Source organism: Lampris incognitus, chromosome 1 (genome assembly GCF_029633865.1).
Source record: "Lampris incognitus isolate fLamInc1 chromosome 1, fLamInc1.hap2, whole genome shotgun sequence".
NCBI lineage: Eukaryota > Metazoa > Chordata > Actinopteri > Lampriformes > Lampridae > Lampris > Lampris incognitus.
The window spans coordinates 133,047,514-133,064,141 of record NC_079211.1 but is presented as its reverse complement, the minus strand read 5'-3'; the positions used below and the strand labels follow the sequence as shown (position 1 = coordinate 133,064,141).

Genomic DNA, 16,628 nt, shown 5'->3' with positions numbered 1-16,628 from the left:
GCAACAAAATACAAAGTAATAATTTGAATAGTGCAATTTTATGAGATAAATACAATGACAGCTCCTAATATAGACGTTTAGCATCGGAATGAATGTATTCCAACTTATTAAGATTAAAATACTTAACAGCAAATACAGTAAGGTTTATGTGAAGAGTCCAGGTGTCCCAGCAAACGTTATCAGGTACCACCAATAACTAAGTGTACCACTTACAAAAAAGGGTAGTTTGGAAGACAGTCACTCCTGTCAAAAGTCCCGAGATGGTTTAGAACACAGTATATCAATATTGTTTGTTACTGACCACAACGCACTAGTCTCCCTTAAAATGTAGGTGTCCCTTTAGAAATACGAGTGTACACTTGTTAATACTAGCCATTTGACAAGAATGATGTAAATGAACATCAGTGCAGTAGCTGATGTACAATTGCATGTGTTGTAAGATATTTTCCAATGAACCTTAACTGCTTACAACGCTGTTGCATCAGTATATACCATCATTTTAGGTTGTTTTCCCCCCCATAACATTCTGTATTACTCCTCTTTAAATGATTAAACAATTAATGAATTTACAGCGATAAAAAGTATTCATATATTAACCTCTGTATGGAATTAACTTTTCCCCTTAACCATAAATCAAATGCAAAAGTTATTATAACAATTGCTTTTGGGATAGCCATTTTCTGTAAATGAAATAACTAACAACAGAAAATGAACACATCTGATTGCACCCTACCGTTAGAAGTGGTAAAATGTTCAATCTTACAACTTTCTTTCAGTTATGCAAGCTTTTGATAATCTAGTGTGCAATGTCAGTTGATGCAACACAAATATTTTACAATAAATCATTCAGTATGGATTTGCACACAGTATTATCATACAACATAACCTATATTACATCTTGCACAGACTTTCGGTAGAACCACGTTCAAACCGTTAAGTCCTTTTACAGCATATTAAATATTCTTTAAGGCTTTTTCCATTCATAGTACTGCAGCCTAAGACAGACAAAATACCTCCATACATAGATGAGAATAAAGGTTTTGAGTTAAAGAACTCAAGGTGATATGGTTGTAGCGAGCTTAAGAAAACAAACACTGCATTTTAACAACAGGCAACAGAAGAGGGGGCAAAAAACCTGACCACAATTATGCGCAAACTTCTAGATTTGCAATGAAAAGAAGTAATGAGGCTTTACCACAAACTTATTGGAAACCATGAGGATGTCTGACCAATGTAGAGCACAGAATGAGTGACTTCACTCTTACACAGGCACAAGAAAATGAAAGAATAGTTCAAAACCAGTAGAGTGAAGAAGTTTGTTTGTGTGTGTGTGTGTGTGTGTGTGTGTGTGTGTGTGTGTGTGTGTGTGTGTGTGTGTGTGTGTGTGTGTTGTGTGAATGTGCATAGTCATTTGTGTCACCAAGAACACCTATGTTTTTCTTAATCAGTAACAAAGCCACCATTTCAATATTACAATGGTGGGGATTAAGCAAACTGAATTATGTAACTTATGTAATTGGGAAAATTGGTACATTGGAAATGTTTTCCCAGCTATGCCATAATAATATCTATGTCTTTAAGACTGGAGCCAGGGAAGCCTCAAAGAAATCATCAGATTGGAGATTGTAATTCCTGATTTATGAATAAATAAATATGACAATGAATAGCATAACAGTCCAAAAAAAAAAGAGCACAGAATAAAGCTATGGTATATAAATTATTATTTTGCAAAAGCACCTCTGTGCTGACTGGAGAATGCCAAATGTTGGCAGCAATTGTTAGGAAAAGAGAAAAAAAAATAATGGGCTTGGGAGGTTAAAAAAGTGCCCTTGTGGATAAAACTCCACTCTCTTCCCATTGGCCTGAGAAAAGTTCCTGTGTTACAACATCTCTGCCTCTTCTGCTTGGTTGTTTTGTTCCACCTCCTTTTTGTTTGGCGGCACTGATGATTTGGAGACATCGTCTCGCATCTCAAGATGTGCCAGTTCTTCCTCTGTGTTGGTCCATGAGTTCATGGACTCGTGGACTGTGACTGTGTGTTCTTCCATTTGGCGTTGAAGGCTGTCCATCTCCTCCCTGAGGAAAAAAAAAAGAAAAGAATGGGATCAGTGGCATTATCCCTAGAAGTTTGGTGAGTAAACTGTAAACACCAGGTTCATATTATCTGCATTGTGGCCTTCCTAGGCTCTCCTCTCTTTCTGGCTGTTAAGTGTGTTAGGAAAGACCTCATCAGTTCGAAAATGAGGCAAACTTACTTGAGCTGCCGAAGACAGTTGTGCAGATTGTTGAGGGGCTCCTTGTTGACAGAAGCTGAGGGTTTCAGCAGCTCATCCAGCAGGGAGGCGGGTACAGGGCAGTCTGGGATCTTTACTGGCGTCACCGGATTGGAAGGGTTCCCCTCGCCTTTCAACTCCATGCGCTGCTGTTCCATAGAACACCGCAAATGTTAAAGGGATACATTTAGAAATTCTTTATTAAAGCTGGAATTTGACATATCAGAGAGAGAAGCTTTCTTCATTTGCCAACTTTAAAGGATAACCTGGTTGTGTTTTTGCTTGTTGTAGCCAAGGCCTACTGGATTTGATAAGAGAATGCAGCAGATTTTAAGGTACGGAATACCAGTGGGAAATCTTTTGCATTACCTTCATAAGAACTTTAAGCTAAAATGTACAATGTGCAATACCTGGTTATGTTTTTGCTTGTTGTAGCCAATGGCTACTGGATTTGATAAGAGAATGCAGCAGATTTCAAGGTACTAAATAACAGTGGAAAAATCTGCATTGCCTTTATGAGAACCTTAAGCTAAAATGTACAATGTGTAACCCTTTTGAGAATTATTTCTTACATAAAAAAGGCACCTTTCATTACATCCCCTTGCTGTCTTTACAATTCTTTCCTCTACAGTGAAAAGAGATGGTAATGGTAGTCCTGCCTGCCTCAAAAACTTAGCCTTCAGCCTACATTTTGTACTATTTTCTGAGTACATCAATCAACTGTTCTTAGGCCTTTCTCCCTCATCAACACAAACTGCTTGGGTGGCACGGTGGGGAGGTCCTTACCTTCCTAAGACGGTTCTGTTTGAGATCCAGTTTGAGTTGCTGGTTCTGTAGCAGGAGCGTCTTCATGCTGTTCCTCAGCTCTCCCACCTTGGCCTGCAACATGAATTTGTCCTTCCGGGTGCCACCGAGTTCCTCTTGCACTGACTCCAGCTCTACCTTGATGTTCTAAAAAATAGACAAAAGGTCCTTGTTAGGTCTATAACAGCTATGTAAACAACAGTACTGTAATCTAGAAATTCAGTATACAAGTATTGAATTTCTTTCCGGTGCTTATTATTAAAAAAAAAAAAAAGTTTAGTATTGTCCGTTGCCAAGGGTTTCATCCCTAGTACTAAGCAGGGAACATTTGTGTGCAGTGTTGCATATTCAAATCCAGGGAACGTTTACCTGTAGAGCTGTCTGTAGGTTGTCCAGTTCTCTGTGGTTGCACTGCTCAAACATCTCCAGCTGTTGCTTCTGAGCCTCAATCTCCCTCTGCTTCTGGTCCACCTCCCACTTCAAGTCCTCAACCTGAGAATGTGGTCAGGGTGTTAGACATCAGTGTCAAAACAAAGATCTTTGCCACTAATAGTAAACGATGGTTCAGTCAGCACCTCTTGGTTGGTGAGAGGCTGTTTGACCAATTCATCATCCAATTGTTTCTGTAGGATCTGGAGTTGGGAATGGGCCTCAGCCAGCTCTTCTTGGAACTGGGACAACTCCTTAGAGTGCAGCTCATCCTGAGCCCTCCAGGGTGAGTGGACAAAGAAGAGAAACACAAGTTAAAATGACACAAGAGTCTTCTACTACTACTACTACTACTACTACTACTACTTTCGGCTGCTCCCGTTAGGGGTCGCTACAGCGGATCATCCGTTTCCATTTCTTCCTGTCTTCTGCATCTTCCTCTGTCATACCAGCCACCAGCATGTCCTCCTCACTACATCCATAAACCTCCTCTTTGACCTTCCTCTTTTCCTCTTCCCTGGCAGCTCCATATTCAGCATCTCTCCTCCACACACGTCCAAGCCATCTCAATCTTGCCTCTCTTGCTTTTTCTCCAAACCGCCCAACCTAAGTGGTCCCTCTAATATAATCGTTCCTAATCCTGTCCTTCTTTGTCACTCCCAATGAAATTCTTAGCATCTTCAACTCTGCCACCTCCAGCTCCACCTGTCTTTTCGTCAGTGCCACTGTCTCCAAACCATGTAACATAGCTGGTCTCACAACCACCTTCCCGCCTTCCCTTTAACTCTTGCTGGTACCCTTCTGTCGCAAGTCACTCCTGACACTCTTCTCCACCCACTCCACCCTGCCTGCACTCTCTTCTTCACCTCTTTTCTGCACTTCCCGTTACTTTGGACAGTTGACCCCAAGTATTTAAACTCATGCCTTCGTCATCTCTACTCCTTGCATCCTCACCATTCCACTGTCCTCCCTCTCATTCCGTCTTGCTCCTACTGACTTTCATTCCTCTTCTCTCCAGTGCATACCTCCACCTCTCCAGGCTCTCCTCAACCTGCACCCTACTCTTGCTACAGATCACAATGTCATCTGCAAACATCATAGTCCACAGAGACTCCTGCCTGATACCGTCCATCAACCTGTTCATCACCACTGCAATTAAGAAAAGGCTCAGAGCCGATCCCTGATGTAATCCCACCTCCACCGTGAACCCCTCTGTCATTCCAACCGCACACCTCACCGTTGTCACACTTCTCTCATACATATCCTGCATCACTCCTACATACTTCTCTGCAACTCTCGACTTCCTCATACAATACCACACCTACTCCCTCGGCACCCTGTCACATGCTTTCTCTAAATCTACAAAGACACAATGTAGCTCCATCTGGCCTTCTCTATACTTCTCAATCAACATTCTCAAAGCAAACATCACATCTGTGGTGCTCTTTCGTGGCATGAAACCATACTGTGGCTCGCTAATCGTCATCTCTACTCTTAACCTAGCTTCTATTACTCTTTCCCATATCTTCATGCTGTGGCTGATCAACTTTATACCTCTGTAGTTGCTACAGTTCTGCACATTGCCCTTGTTCTTGAAAATCGGTACCAGTGTGCTTCTTCTCCACTTCTCAGGCATCCTCTCACTTTCCAAGATTGTGTTAAACAATCTAGTTTAAAACTCCACTGCCATCTCTCCTAAACATCTCCATGCCTCCACAGGTATGTCATCAGGACCAACTGCCTTTCCACTCTTCATCCTCTTCATAGCTGCCCTCACTTCCTCCTTGCTAATCCACTGCACTTCCTGATTCACTATCCCTACATCATCCAACCTTCTCTCTCTCTCATTTTCTTCATTCATCAGCCCCTCAAAATACTCCTTCCACCTTCTCAGCACACTCTCCTCGCTTGTCAGCACATTTCCATCTCTATCCTTGATCGCCCTAACCTGCTGCACATCCTTCCCAGCTCGGTCCCTCTGTTTAGCCAATCGGTACAAGTCCTTTTCAACTCTTCCTCTGTATACTCTGCTGTACTTCCTCATTCCACCAACAAGTCTCCATGTTTTCCTTCCTCTGTCCAGATGACACACCAAGTACTTTCCTAGCTGTCTCCCTCACTATTTCTGCAGTGCTTGCCCAGTCAGCCGGCAAATGTTCCCTACCACCCCGTGCCTGTCTTAACTCCTCCCTGAACTCCACACAACAGTCTTCCTTTTTCAACTTCCACTCACTTCCTCTTCTTGGTCTCCAAAGTCATCCTACAGACCACCATCCGATGCTGTCTAGCCTATGTTCTCCCCTGTCACCACCTTGCAGTCTCTAATCCCTTTCAGATCGCACCTTCTACAATTGACATAAGAGTCATAAGCGAAAATTAACAAAGGATGAACACTGGGACCACCTGCTAAGTCTTTGTTGCTAAAACGTCCTTCGCAAAAAATGACAAGTGACACTGTTGACTTTGTTTCACAGCACACAAGCCTGAGTAATTCAAGTAATATTGTAGTCTTAGTGTTAATGCTTAACTGCGACTTTTGTGTGTCCAGAAGCCTGGCAACTGATACACTACTAAGTGTCAAATGTCTGTTCATTTTGAAATGTGCATGTCAACACTCAAAATATAATACTAGTTTTCACCATCCACTAAACATGCCTAGTATAAACCTTTATTATCTGTATGTCATGGAAATTTGTACATTTTACTGTCTACATTGCCCAGATGGGGAGCAGAACAGCATCAGCCCCAGAGCCACCAATCATTTCATCTCAATATGCAAGTATTGAGCTTGCATGTGTATCACAGCATATCAAATACTCAAAAACATGAAATTGTTTCCAATCATATAAGCTATGATCACATGACTGAAGAAGTAATTTACCCCAAAAGAAAAGAAAAATATAAACAAAGAAATAAAATAAATTAAAATCAATGTATTCTTTAACAGTGAAATTAGACATACTGTAGTTTGTGGGCTTCAGCCTGCAAGGTTTTGACCAGCTCCTCTTTGGCCTGTAGGTCTTTTTTGATCTCACATAGTTCCAGCATTGCTGCTCTGTAGTGCCGCCTATTGTGGGCTGCCTCAGCCTTTGCTGCTGCCACCTACATGAGACAATATAGCAACACACCACTGAAGCTCTGAAGGACGTTGCTGGCAGGCCACAGGCTAGACAAACAGCCATACAATTAAAAACACATTCAAATACTACCTGCCCTGGTTTCATTTCATGAAGCAATGCCTTTTCTTAGGCAAGTGATCTTAAAATCACCACTCATACTGTTCACTTACATTAAAATAGGCTAAAATGAATAATACCATCACTTATGAGAAAACGTTTATGGGCAAATATGTTCATGGAGGATTCAATAGGCCTTTAGTTTGGATGAGTCTGATCTAAAATAATTTATCTTAAAAACTACAATGCCTTTTGTTGTGCTTTAAGTACTAACCTGTTCTTTGAGGTCCCTGACTTTGGCTTTCTCTTTTTCTAAGGCGACTTGTAAAGTCTGTACCACCTGTTTCATCTGCTGGTCCTCCTCCTCTTTGCGCTTCAAAACAGCTTGAACCTAGAGAAAAGTGTGAGTGAATATACAAAAATGTACACGGATTTTCCACATCAACTCTGCATACATTTTATAGATTTCAGTTTCATTGGTTCATCATTGCTGATACTATTCGGGCAGTGTTTTCAGATGATTTCAATCCACAGCAAAATATTCTCCACAACAGGTCTTATAATCTTTAAATAAAGGTGATTCTACAACACAATTGTGTAGTAATATGATCACAGATTGCTATTAGAATTTCTGACAGTTAACACAGAATCAACCTGAACTGATCAGACAGACTGAATGCCAGTCAATAAGCCCTGAGAACATTTGGATAGAACGGGACTGTGCTGAATATCACACTATAACTGGCTATTCATTTGATCTGGACTGATCCTATGTAAGTGGTTTATGTTGTTTACATTTTCTCCGGTGAGCTGTATGCTGTCATTTAAAGTTTGGCCAACTGGCTGTATTTAGCCAGAGAGGCTAGCTTATGCTAGACAAAGTTGGCAATGCCAGCAATATTATTTTCTTTTCTATTTTGTAACCTAGATATTGCTTTAAACTGGATCATTGCAAATGTTATTATGAATAATATTTGTATGGTTAACATTGTTGGATTCAAGTTAGGCAGTTTTCATGACACTTAGGCACATTTTAATTATTTCAAGTGGGGCAACACAACCTATTTGCCACAGACCAGGCCAGTTATCTACACTCGTTTCGAACATTCATTCATTTTACTTTTACAACATGATACACAAGTTAATGTAATCCAAAGGAATTGAATCGAGTGCAACTGGACTTGGTATATATCTTCACGGATATATACCAAGTCCAGTTGCACTCGATTCAATTCCTTTGGATAACCATGACCTGGATGAATGAGAACATTCACAGACAACCACGCCCCCCAAAAAAGTACTGGCAAAAATGCTAGCATGCCGATTGGATACCGTTTTGGTGGATATTATTTCCCAGGACCAGACAGGTTTTATGAAGGGCCGCCACTCTTTTTCTAATGTACATCGGCTCCTAAACGTTATTCATTCTGCATCTCCATCAGATGAAGCAGAGGTAGTTATCTCATTAGATGCAGAAAAAGCATTCGACAGGGTAGAATGGGGATATTTATTTGCAGTCTTGAAAAAATTGGGTTTTGGGGAAAAATTCCCCTCAATGGTCCGCCTTCTCTTTTCCTCGCCACAGGCTTGAGCGTCTGTACCAATAATCTACATTCTCCATACTTCCCCCTCATGAGGAACTTATCAGGGCTGCCCCCCATCACCTCTTTTATTCGCTATAGCCATTGAACCCCTCTCCATAGCTCTAAAAGCATCCCCATTGATTAAGGGCATTCGTCATTGGAGTATTGAACATCATTTGTCCTTATATGCAGATGACCTATTAACAGGTAGTCCCCGGGTTACGAACGAGTTCCGTTTTTGAGTCTGTTCTTATGTTGAATTTGTATGCAAGTTGGAACAGTTACATACAGTTCACATCTAGCATCAATTAGTCAAATGTTTGTCTTAGTATAAAGTATATATTTTACCTAAAACATCATGACTATAACAATGCAGTAATAATAAATCTAACTCATATCTCGCATATAACAGAGACTGAACTAAACCCAGCAGAACAAGCTCTGATCTTGAACATAGGAGACTGCAGTCACTTGGTAAGTGATTTAAAACTTGTTTTGAGTTTTGATTCGGATTTAGGTCATTATCAGGCTTTCCTTAGGTTGAGCACTTGCTAGTTTCACTCTCTGAGCCTCAATAGATGGGTCAGCAGATACATCGCTGTGCGCGCCGTGTATAGAGAGAGTCTGGCCATCCTTTGATCTTTGCAACACATGTTGTGATTGGCTGAGAGCCTGTCACGTGCTTGACGGGCACCATGTTGCCTACCAACGTCTGGCTCTGTCATCATGACGTTTCAATGATTTTTCCTGCCTTTTCAGCCCATTTCTTGCCGATCTGTAGCAGTTGAAGGAGAAATGGTGTGTTGTGCGGCTTGGGGCTGTTCCGCTTGGCTGGGACAAGGCCGTATGATGCATCGATTTCCAGAGGCTGCACAAAAGAGGGCAGTTTGGACCGTGACGATTCGCAGGCCGGGCTGGTCCCCCTCAGCTTATTCCTACTTGTGCTCGGTGAGTTCATTTCAGTGTTTATGATTTTTCAATAAACCAACTTCCCTAGAGCAATCCGAGAGTCTGTAAGGTATTGATGTACGGAAATCAGTTGTATAGCACATCCAAGCCATGTATAACTGCTGACATAAATCAGGCAAATGTAAACAGTATCAGATTGTCATATGGGATGGATTGAGTGGCAGGCCTAAGCCTGAGCTGAGGCAGGTAGGCCTAATATTTCTGAAGTGTCCCTGATATTATTGCTCATTATCATTCACTAGTAGCCTACTGAACATTGCAAAATATGTAATACTGGTACCGATCTCCAATTTACCCACCACACCAGTAGTGTATTGAATAAAAACTAAAGTCTCTGGAGTAATTTCTTTGGGTTGAAATCTACATGTGTACAGCAGAGGCCACTGCTCAGTGCCTGTGACTGTGTCAGGATGAAATCAGGAAGAAACCCATCACCTCCATCATGGACTGGAAAAGTGAAACACATTATTACTATAGCCCCTTCTCCTGATCTGGTGTTAAACCACTTACTCTGACTACTGGTACGCAATGATAAAAAAAAAATCACACCTATTATCCCCTCAAATGTACACTTACTGCTAACTGCTAATTGTGGACGACTCAAGCCCTACCCATAAGAAAGTTCAAAAATCATGAACTCTGCCTTATATTTAGAGACCTTTTATTTTGATAAAGAAATACATGACCTTAGGAAGACCACATAACAAGCCCAAACCCAAACTTTCAGAGTATGGATCTATCTCTATAACAGTATCAACAGTAGTTGGGTGAAAGAAAAGTGTAAACAAATACATGTGGGCAAATGTAACGTAATGCTATCGTTGCTCTCCTGCTGATGACATACACGCCTACATCCTGGTCAGAACCAATCAGAAGCCTCTAGGCCAATGTGTTCTCCATTGTTATGTCATTTGGGGAAAAAAATTCACGGCCTGGGTGGGCCCCCTGGTTTCGTGCATGTTATAGGTAGTATATCTAGTATATCACCAGTACCATCCAGTTTACTCACGCCGACTTCAGCTTCACTCACAACACCCGAAATGTACTTGACGCGTCCTTTCCATCATGCCTGCCGTCACTACGTTTGTTACACCTACTGCACCATAGCCACGCTCACCGTGCCTGAGAACCTCACTCAGCACCCTATCTCTGTTTTCCCTTATTTCTTTGAAAGTGCAGCTTGAGAGATCATGAAGTGAGCGCGATTTTGAATAGCACGCGCATGGGGCTGCCTACCAATTGGCAGTATGGTGCCCGTGTAGCCAGTTGGCCAGAATCTCTCTATACAAGGCACTGAGCAGATGCAGGTCGCGCCCTCTATTGCTTCCTTTGTTGTGAAAATCCGATGGGGGCGGGTTCCGCTGTGGTACTTCCTGGTATTTAAACACACAGCTGCGCTGTAGCGTTAGCAGAAGCATCAGTCCTTGTGTGTCATTGTGTTAAGACCAAATTGACTGCGAGTCTACCGAGCAAGGACAGTGACTGGTAATTCCCTTTTCTACTATTTTTTTCTCGTTGCCTGCCTCACCCACCATGTACTACAAAAGACATCCCTGTCATTCACGGTTATCGGAAAAAATAAAAATAAAATCACACCTGTCGCAAAAAATGCATCCCTGAAAACCTTTATTCACTCAGGAAAGCCTCCTCTACTCATTTGCTCCTTTACTTTTGGCTTATGGAATTTCCATCCATCCATTATCCAAACCACTTATCCTACTCAGGGTTGTGGGGATGCTGGAGCCTATCCCAGCAGTCATTGGGCTGCAGGCGGGGAGACACCCTGGGCAGGCCGCCAGTCTATCACAGGGCACACACACACACACACAGAGTCACACTTAGGGACAATTTAGTATGACCAATTCACCTGACCTACATGTCTTTGGACTGTGGGAGGAAACTGGAGCACCCAGAGGAAACCCACGCAGACACGGGGAGAACATGCAAACTCCACAAAGAGGATGACCTGGGACGACCCCCAAGGTTGGACTACCTTGGGGCTCAATCCAAGGACCTTCTTGCTGTGAGGCGACCGATGGAATTGCCAATCGGCTGTAAATAAAACAGAATTTATTCAAGCACTTGCTAATCTGTCAGACATTCAGGTACTAGCCCTGACTGAAACCTGGATATGTCCAAAAAACATAGTCACACTGGCCACACTCTCTGTTGACTCTGCTTTTTCCACACACACCCCGTTCTGTTGGGTGTGGAGGCGGTACGGGTGTCCTCTTTTCCAAAGACTGGAAATTCACTAAGCTTTCTCCACTAAGCAACAACTCCTCTGAATACCATACAATCATGGTTACTGCTCCTATTAAGCTATTTGTGGTCGTCATATATCGCCCGCCAGGGTGTCAACTGGGGAACTTTGTAGTCGAACTAGACATGTTACTCTCAGCCATTCCTGACGATGACACACCACTGAATGTCATGGGAGACATGAATATCCTTACTGACAAAACCCAAGTGACTGACTTGCTGTCTCTTCTGTCCTCCTTTGACCTCAGACACATCCCCACCCTTCCCACACACAAAGCGGGCAATACTCTTGATCTGATTTTGACTTGGAACTGCTCCACAGCAAATCTGACTGTCACCTAACATCTGTCAGACCACTTTTATTCAATTTACGGCCTCCTTACTTGAACATCTTCTCATTCCTCCACAAAGGGTTTACTTCCGCCAAAACTTCCGGTCCCTTACACCAACCCAGCTCTCCAATGACGTCTTGGCTTCCATGCCGCCTCATAATGAATTCTCTTCACTCCATGTCAATGAGGCTACAGACACACTCTGTTCCTCACTAGCCTCTCTTAATTTCTGCCCTCTAGCATCCAAACCTGCTTGTAATGTCCCCCACTCCCCAGTAAATGGCTCACTGAGGTCATCAGAGAGCAAAGGACGGGGCTCAGAGTGGCACAGAGAAAAATGGTGTAAAACCAGAGTCCACTGACCTCAGTGACCATCAGTGTCTCCTAGCATCATTCTCCACCAGTTTAAAAACAGCTAAGACCACTTACTACCAGAACAAGATCTGTGGCGCCACTGACGTTCGAAAAACATTTTTTGTTTTTAACTCACTCAAATCTGCCTCCTCTTCTGACCTCAACTCACTCCTGAGATGTTCACCTCATACTTTACTGATAAGGTTTCTGCCATCAGTAACCAGTTCTGAGCCTGACCAACTCTGTCTGCTGCTGCCAGCTAACAGTGCCTCACTCACTTCATTCTCCCCCCTGACCAGAGAAGAAGTGTCCAAGCTTCTGCTGGACTCTCATCCCACTACATGTCCGTTGGACCCAATACCATCCAACCTCATACAGACCATTGCCCCCACACTTAACCCCGCAGTCACATACATCATCAACTCCTTGCTTACGACGGCTGTGTTCCCCACCGCATTTAAGCAAGTTATTTTGACCAACTAACAGTGCTTCCCTATGATTAAGACCACTTGTATTATACATCTTAATTTTAATTGGATGCTGTGTATCAGTGTAGACTATTATACTTATGGCATATGGGATATATTTTTCTGCTATCAGTAAAATGTATGACATCATAAAACATGACTTATGTAAACAGAAATTACTACTAAGTTCATTTGTACATGGTGCTTCATGTTTCTGAACTTGGTACTTGAATGCATCTTGTTCATGTAAAGCTCTTGATAACCTATTTTATTTGTATTTTGTAGTTTTTGATTTATCTTATAATTATTATTACTGTATTTGGTGTTTATTTTTTAACCTTTTTTGCATCGTTAATGGGTGAGGGCTGGGTGGGAGATTACCAAAATATGGAGGGACAATCATTTACATTTATATTGTATTTGTATGTTTTTTTTGTACACCCAATGTTCCTTCCAATAAAATATTATTGGGGGTGGGTCCGCAGTGGTGTAGCGGTCTAAGCATCGGCTTTGTGTTGATGCAGTGGGGGTTTGCGCTTCGATCTCGTCAGATCTGACTATGGCCGGATTCGATGAAGCAGCAATAATTGGCAACGCTGTCTTCGGGAGGGGGGCGGAGTCGGCTTTTGTTTGTCATGTGAATGCGTCTCTGGGTGTGTCGGAAAAAGCAGTGGTTCAGCCTGGATTTGCCTTGTCACGGAAGTGGCGAGGCGTCTCCTTCAAGATTGCCGGATGGAGAGATGCAGTTGGCGAACGCATGCAGTACGAGGGTGGGTGTTTGGATTAGAATAGGGAGCGACTGGCCACTAAATTGGGAGAAAAAGGGAAAAATCAGATATAAATTTAAATACATATATATATATATAATATATATATGTATTATTGGGGGGAAAAAAAAGAAGTTCTGACAGTTTTCCTTACACACCTTGGTAGATACATCTCATATTTTTCAGTTTGAAAATAAATTCATATTTCCATACTTCCCAGCATTTTCCAAACCTGTCTGGTAACTGTGAGTTAACACTTAACAAACCTGAGGGAACATGAGATCCAATATGAATTTCACCTGTAAATTGAGTTGGACAAGATCTGCCTCTCTTTTAGCTAAGGCGGTCTCCAGAATGTTGGCGTGTTCCCTCAATGCACTGTGGGATTGCCCTAATCCAGTTAATTTCCCTTTTTCATGTTCCAGCTCCAGTGCAAGCTTCTTGTTGGCATCCTCCAACTTTCGAATCCGCCTCTTGAAGCATCGAGACTCTTGAAGCTGTGAATAAGAATTATATTAATTTAATCACCTGAATTTAATGATGCCGAAAGTAATATATGAGTGAAATACTAAATATAAATGTGACCAGGAACACCAAAAACAAAAAAATCAGATGAGCGGTAATATCCATTTTGAAATAAACGGAAGTTATAAATTGAATTAAACATACATATTTACAGTTTGCTTTTACTCTTTTGGCAGATGCTTTTTTCCAAAGTGACTTACAAGAGAGTTAGCCACTAGCAGAAAAATTCTAGTGTTACCAGTTGACACCATAGAGCACTATACCATCCATCCATCCATCCATTATCCAAACCGCTTATCCTGCTCTCAGGGTCGCGGGGATGCTGGAGCCTATCCCAGCAGTCATGGGGCGGCAGGCGGGGAGAAACCCTGGACAGGCCGCCAGGCCATCACCGGGCTGCAAAGCATTTGCTACCGGGCCACAAGGAAACAATATGATATACAATATTCAAATAAAAGCCCGGTATAAAGGCTGGACCGTGTAATGCTAGAGGGCTTTTAATTTTAAACAGATACTTGACGTGTGTAAAATGATGTAATTTTATCAATCATTCACGTGGCATTCAGCAGACCAACGGTAACTAACTTCATAACTCAGACGCACTCTCAACTCACTACTAGCAGCTAGTTAGCTACTATGAGTACCGGTAAAAAACAAACGTTGCCTGAGGGTTTCTTTGGAAGAGGTAGGGGAGATAAAAGGTTTAATGACGATGATAACGCAGAGACAGCACAGGCCGAGACAGGCGGTGCTCTTTCATGTTACACGAGCACTAGACCTTGATCATATTATAGCCATGAGTGCATGTCAAGTGCATTCAGTGTGACTGCGCCTCAGATCATCAAGAAGCAGAGAACAGGGGATACCTCATCTTCCAGCTCCAGGACCTTCTCCTGATACTCCTCCAGCTCAGTAGAAGTGAGGGTAATCACCTCCTGCAGTTCCTTCTCCAGCAAGGTCTTACTGTGGCTAACAGCCTGCAGTTCAGCCTGCAGAGCCTCAATCTTCTCCTGGATAAAGTATACATATGTGTTATACTGCAACTGAGGCGTTTGGAAAATGCTCTTATCCAGAGTGACTTATGGGGGAGTATAACAGAATAACCCAAAACCCCAAAACTTGTTAAAAGCATACAAATAAAATTCGAAGGTATAGCACCATAGTCTCGCTTGGCAGCCAGACCTTTGGCTATTGGCCAAAAGTCTGGTCCATAAGTGTTTTTTAACGAGTTAAAGAGCCATCTACTTTGACTGGAAAAGGTCTTTTGACCGAAATTCAAAATGACCAGCCACTACACTTTTGCTTTGGCATGACGTTTAGGAGTGCTCAATCCTGGTATGGTGCTACCAAAGAAAACACTCACGTGAAACTGGTCCTTACATACAATGGCCCAGCAGTCTCAAAGGAGGATAGTGGCAACATCTTTTAGGTATGAGATGCTGTGAATTTTACAAACATTCTCAAACCCAGTGATTACAAACGCTCCTTGTTCTTACTGTTGCAAGGTCTTTGTTTTTGTTTGCTGTACTGATTTTGTTACAGGAAGTTTGTTTCCTGGTGGACTGATGAAAACCAATGCACCCGCGTCATCTGAAAGTGCGTAGATGCTCTTGTGATTGACATTGCAGATAGCCAATGAGAGCAGAGCCTTCAGAATCTAGAGACTCTGAAAAGATGCTTAACAGACTGTGGACAAGATAAACAGCACTCCAACCCTAGCCCCAGTAATAAAATGGATAATGCGGCACGTCCCAAAAATCATCACATACTAGGTAATGAAGGGGCGTAGGGGAGAAAAGTGGTACATTTAATCACTTTTATTAAAAACATTACCACTAAGAACTTAATGATCACTTAAGATATTAAAAAAAAGTCTTCTCTAAAGAATGTTTAGTTCTGATTTTTTTTCCCCTAAAGGGAATTAACTTATGACCACAAGTTCACAAGTCAGTATTGCTCACTGAAACCAGGGGACACCAACTGATATAAACACTGCCCCTCTGGTAATCTTAGATTTTAATTTGGAATGGTCTGCTTTCAAATGTGTGGGGAAAAAATCCTATTGTTTTAAAAGTTGGATATTTAATGAGAGTCCTACTGTACCTGTAGGGCCTGGTTGTTGGCCCCATCGGACACCTGGGCTTTGAGTTTGACCAGCTCTGCTTCAGCAGTCTCTTTATCAGTCAGAGCTTCCTGAAGCCTCCTGCTTAGAATGCCCACTGCATTCTCGTAGGCCTTGTGCTTGGCCTTCATCTCCTTCTGAGCGCTGGTCAAATCAGTCCCAAGCCGCTTCATGCGAACTTTCTGCTCAGAAATGGCCCTGTGCAAAATGGATGAAGGTTGCATTGACAATTACATCACTTCATCCATGTTGTACCTATTTCCCAAATTTCACATTAATGTTCATCCAGATTTAGGCTGGTTCCAAGCCATCGCTATGGAAACCAGTCTCGCGAGCATGTGACTCACTTTTTGGCTTCTGCCTGCATTTGCTCTACCTGCTTCCTCAGCCCATCATTCTCCTCCGTCACAGCCGCTAGCTGGCTCTGGTCAAACTGCAGAGACTGGGAAGAGAATCAAAAAAATACCCCAAGTTACGAAAAGCTTCGCATAAAATAACACAAGGTGACTTACTTTCACAGAAAGTGAGTGTTTACGTCCAAGCACAAGGTAATTTACTGTTACAG

General features: G+C 42.3%; 1 protein-coding gene across 4 annotated transcripts in view; it reads right to left on the bottom strand.

Moving 5' to 3' along the window:
• Window positions 1-19: 19 nt before the first annotated feature.
• Window positions 20-16,628, bottom strand: part of golga3 (golgin A3) — a 34,431-nt gene continuing 17,822 nt past the window's right edge. For 3 of the 4 annotated variants that reach the window (XM_056296505.1, XM_056296528.1, XM_056296512.1), the window contains exons 14-24: window positions 16,411-16,505; window positions 16,045-16,261; window positions 14,808-14,951; window positions 13,716-13,913; window positions 6,957-7,073; window positions 6,469-6,608; window positions 3,653-3,785; window positions 3,447-3,569; window positions 3,060-3,224; window positions 2,256-2,422; window positions 20-2,076 (exon numbers count right to left, since the gene is read on the bottom strand). In XM_056296505.1, the coding sequence (XP_056152480.1) occupies window positions 1,881-2,076; window positions 2,256-2,422; window positions 3,060-3,224; window positions 3,447-3,569; window positions 3,653-3,785; window positions 6,469-6,608; window positions 6,957-7,073; window positions 13,716-13,913; window positions 14,808-14,951; window positions 16,045-16,261; window positions 16,411-16,505 (1,695 nt within the window). In that variant the 3' untranslated portion in view covers window positions 20-1,880. The remainder of the gene's footprint in view (window positions 2,077-2,255; window positions 2,423-3,059; window positions 3,225-3,446; window positions 3,570-3,652; window positions 3,786-6,468; window positions 6,609-6,956; window positions 7,074-13,715; window positions 13,914-14,807; window positions 14,952-16,044; window positions 16,262-16,410; window positions 16,506-16,628) is intronic. The other variant, XM_056296520.1, reaches the window with a different exon arrangement.